At 37.1% G+C, this 2,841-nt stretch overlaps 1 protein-coding gene across 1 annotated transcript; it reads left to right on the top strand.

Annotated features, from left to right (window-relative positions):
* The first annotated feature begins 631 nt into the window (after window positions 1-631).
* On the top strand, window positions 632-2,841 carry LOC132272970 (beta-amyrin 6-beta-monooxygenase-like). The gene is made up of 3 exons (XM_059774025.1): window positions 632-1,574; window positions 2,031-2,218; window positions 2,346-2,841. Exons 1-3 carry the CDS (start codon window positions 632-634, stop codon window positions 2,643-2,645), a joined length of 1,431 nt encoding a protein of 476 aa, XP_059630008.1. The 3' UTR covers window positions 2,646-2,841.

Raw genomic sequence — 2,841 nt, 5'->3', positions numbered from 1 at the left:
CATTTGTTTTGACTTAAGCTAAATAATTCATGAAATCAAATATTTCTAGAAGGAAAGTGTTAGAACTGATCATGAATAATTCAACTTTAATTTCTATCGATTGAATTACATGTCTCAGCACGTCATTAGAAGAAGAAAAAAAAAAAAAAAAAAAAAAAAAAAAAAAATCAAATAACGAAAACAAGGGTGGCACGTGTGGATTGGGATGAAGTGAGAAGGAGAAAAGACAATAGAGGAGAAGACCGGCCAGATGAGTGATTTGAAGGGTCTAGGGTTAAGTAATGTTTTCCGACGACATACACATAGCGAATTAATAGAGGCCTTTTAGTTTTAAAGGGGTCTATTAATTAAAAACATCATTTCTGTTAGTAAATATGAAATAATGAAAATTCAAATTCAAATGTTCGGGTTATTAAAGTCAAACATCTAAGTGTCTTTTACATAATATAATCTCTCAACAGTCAGATTGTACAAACCCAATCAAAATACCACATAACAAATTAAAAAGGCATGAGTAACAATATATATATATATTGCACTTATTTCCTTATATATACACTTGAACTAGGTTTGCTGGAGGCACACACACTTCCATCTCTCTTTCTTCATTGTTACTACTAGAGAAGTAGCAATGGATGCCATTTTTTCATATCTATTGCCCCTTGCAGCCTTCTTTCTTTCTCTTTCTCTCATTTTCCGCGTTAACAAACGCAATTTGGGAAGCTCAAAACTCCCACCAGGCAAAACTGGATGGCCTTTGGTTGGGGAAAGTATGGTGTTGGCCATGGCAGGCCCCGAAAAATTCATAAAAGATAGAATGAGAAAGTACTCCCCTGAAGTGTTCCAAACCTCCTTGTTGGGAGAGAAAATGGCAGTGTTTTGTGGTGCCAAGGGGAACAAGTTCTTGTTCTCCAATGAGAACACCCTTCTCACCTCATGGTGGCCACTCTCGCTGAAAAAAGTTTTGCTCTTCCCCTCCTTCGTCGACGATTCTATAAAAGAAGTAGGAGAATTGTCACGTGGATTTCTCCATGAAATTCTAAAGCCCGAAGCTCTAAAACATTACATACCAGTTATGGATTCAATGGCGCGCCAACACTTGGACGAGGAATGGACGCCTCATGGAGAGGTGAAGGTTTTTCTAGTGTCAAAGAAGTATACTTTTGGATTGGCATGTGAATTGTTCATGAGCATCAATAATCCTGACCACATTGCAAGGCTAGCCAATCCTTTCACTCTTATTACATCAGGGATTTTCTCGGTGCCAATAGATTTGCCCGGGACAGCTTACAATCGCGCAATCAAAGGGGGAAAAATGGTTCGTAATGAGATTCTAATGATCATCAGGGAGCGCAGAAAGGAGCTATTAGAGAATAAGGAAACAACATACCATGATATGTTGTCACGTATGCTACTCGTGACACATGAAAATGGGGAGTTCATGAATGAAATGGAGATTTATCACAACATTATGGGTTTGCTAGTTGCAAGCTATGAGACAACTAGTGCTGCCGTCACCTTTGTCATGAACTATCTTGCAGAACTTCCCCACATTTACGATGGGGTTTTCAAAGGTAACACCATCTCCAATTCTAACACGAATCGTTTCAAAAACTTATTGTCCGGTCCTACAACAATAAGCCTTCTTATTTTTTATTTCAATTACTTAGAATCAGTCATGCACATGAATCCGCTATACATGTTTAAGGCCATAACCTTAGTCAGACTCGACGCTATCATGTATATCCTTTTTTACTTTCTCCTCCACATTAACTTCGATTTTCATCTTCTCCTAATATTATTCTCAATTTGGACTATGTCACTCTTCCTAACTGTAACATTTAAAGATCTTCCTTTCACATGTGCAAACCATTTTAACCGATTTTCTGTCATTTTCATAAACTGGTTGCATGTCCAATCCTAAGATTATTAATTAATTTCCTTGGATGTTCTATTTTTAGCAATGCCCCAAACAATACATGGCTCATAAAACATCCAAATCTAACTCAATTGATTTGTGTTGTGGACAGAACAAATGGAGATTGCAAAGTCCAAAGGTCCAGGAGAGTTACTAAACTGGGAAGACATAGAGAAGATGAAGTATTCTTGGAATGTTGCAAGGGAAGCATTGAGGCTAATGCCACCAGCTCTAGGAGCCTTTAGGGAGGCCACAACTGATTTCACTTACGCTGGTTTCACTATTCCAAAGGGATGGAAGGTATGTCAGTTAATCAAGAATGTAAATATTATTTATTTAATGTTATTTTCATATTGCATCAAAACAACAGTCATTATAAACTTTTTTAGTGTCTAAGAGTTACCATACAAAACCATTACTTTTGCAGACATTTTGGACAGTAAATTCAACACACAAGAATCCAAAATACTTTCCAAATCCAGAAAAATTTGATCCATCGAGATTTGAAGGAAGCGGACCTGCACCATTTACTTTTGTACCCTTTGGAGGAGGACCACGAATGTGCCCCGGAAAAGAATACGCTCGACTAGAAGTACTTGTTTTCATGCATAATGTTGTGACAAGATTCAAATTGGAGAAAGCAATTGCAAATGAGAAAATGATATTTCGTTCATCCCTGACTCCGATGAACGGTGTCCCTGTTCGCATCCATCCTCATGAAAATTAATATAAATCTCCTTCAGCTTCATGAAGAATAAATCTGCTAGTAGTTCGTGTATATGGTGTATTTTTCAGCCTTTGCTTACAACAATGCCATGCAAGCCTCCTTGATCTAACTAGAGTTCGTGAGCTCTGGTAGAGTTTCAATGTAATAAAATAATATTGCCCAGTTTTTTTTTTTTTTTTTTTTTTTTAATCACATG

Source organism: Cornus florida, unplaced genomic scaffold (assembly GCF_030987335.1).
Source record: "Cornus florida cultivar Cherokee Brave unplaced genomic scaffold, ASM3098733v1 CherokeeBrave_3.0.0_Hap2_Chr09, whole genome shotgun sequence".
Classification (NCBI taxonomy): Eukaryota; Viridiplantae; Streptophyta; class Magnoliopsida; order Cornales; family Cornaceae; genus Cornus; species Cornus florida.
Note: the sequence above shows the minus strand (reverse complement) of the source record. Positions and strands in the feature narration are given on the sequence as shown.

Bases quoted from the DNA above. Each gene is read 5' to 3' on its own strand.
- LOC132272970 (XM_059774025.1), top strand. From the start codon at position 632: ATGGATGCCATTTTTTCATATCTATTGCCCCTTGCAGCCTTCTTTCTT. The intron at 1,575-2,030 runs GTAACACCATCT...TGTTGTGGACAG, and splicing joins TTACGATGGGGTTTTCAAAG to AACAAATGGAGATTGCAAAG. The intron at 2,219-2,345 runs GTATGTCAGTTA...TTACTTTTGCAG, and splicing joins CTATTCCAAAGGGATGGAAG to ACATTTTGGACAGTAAATTC.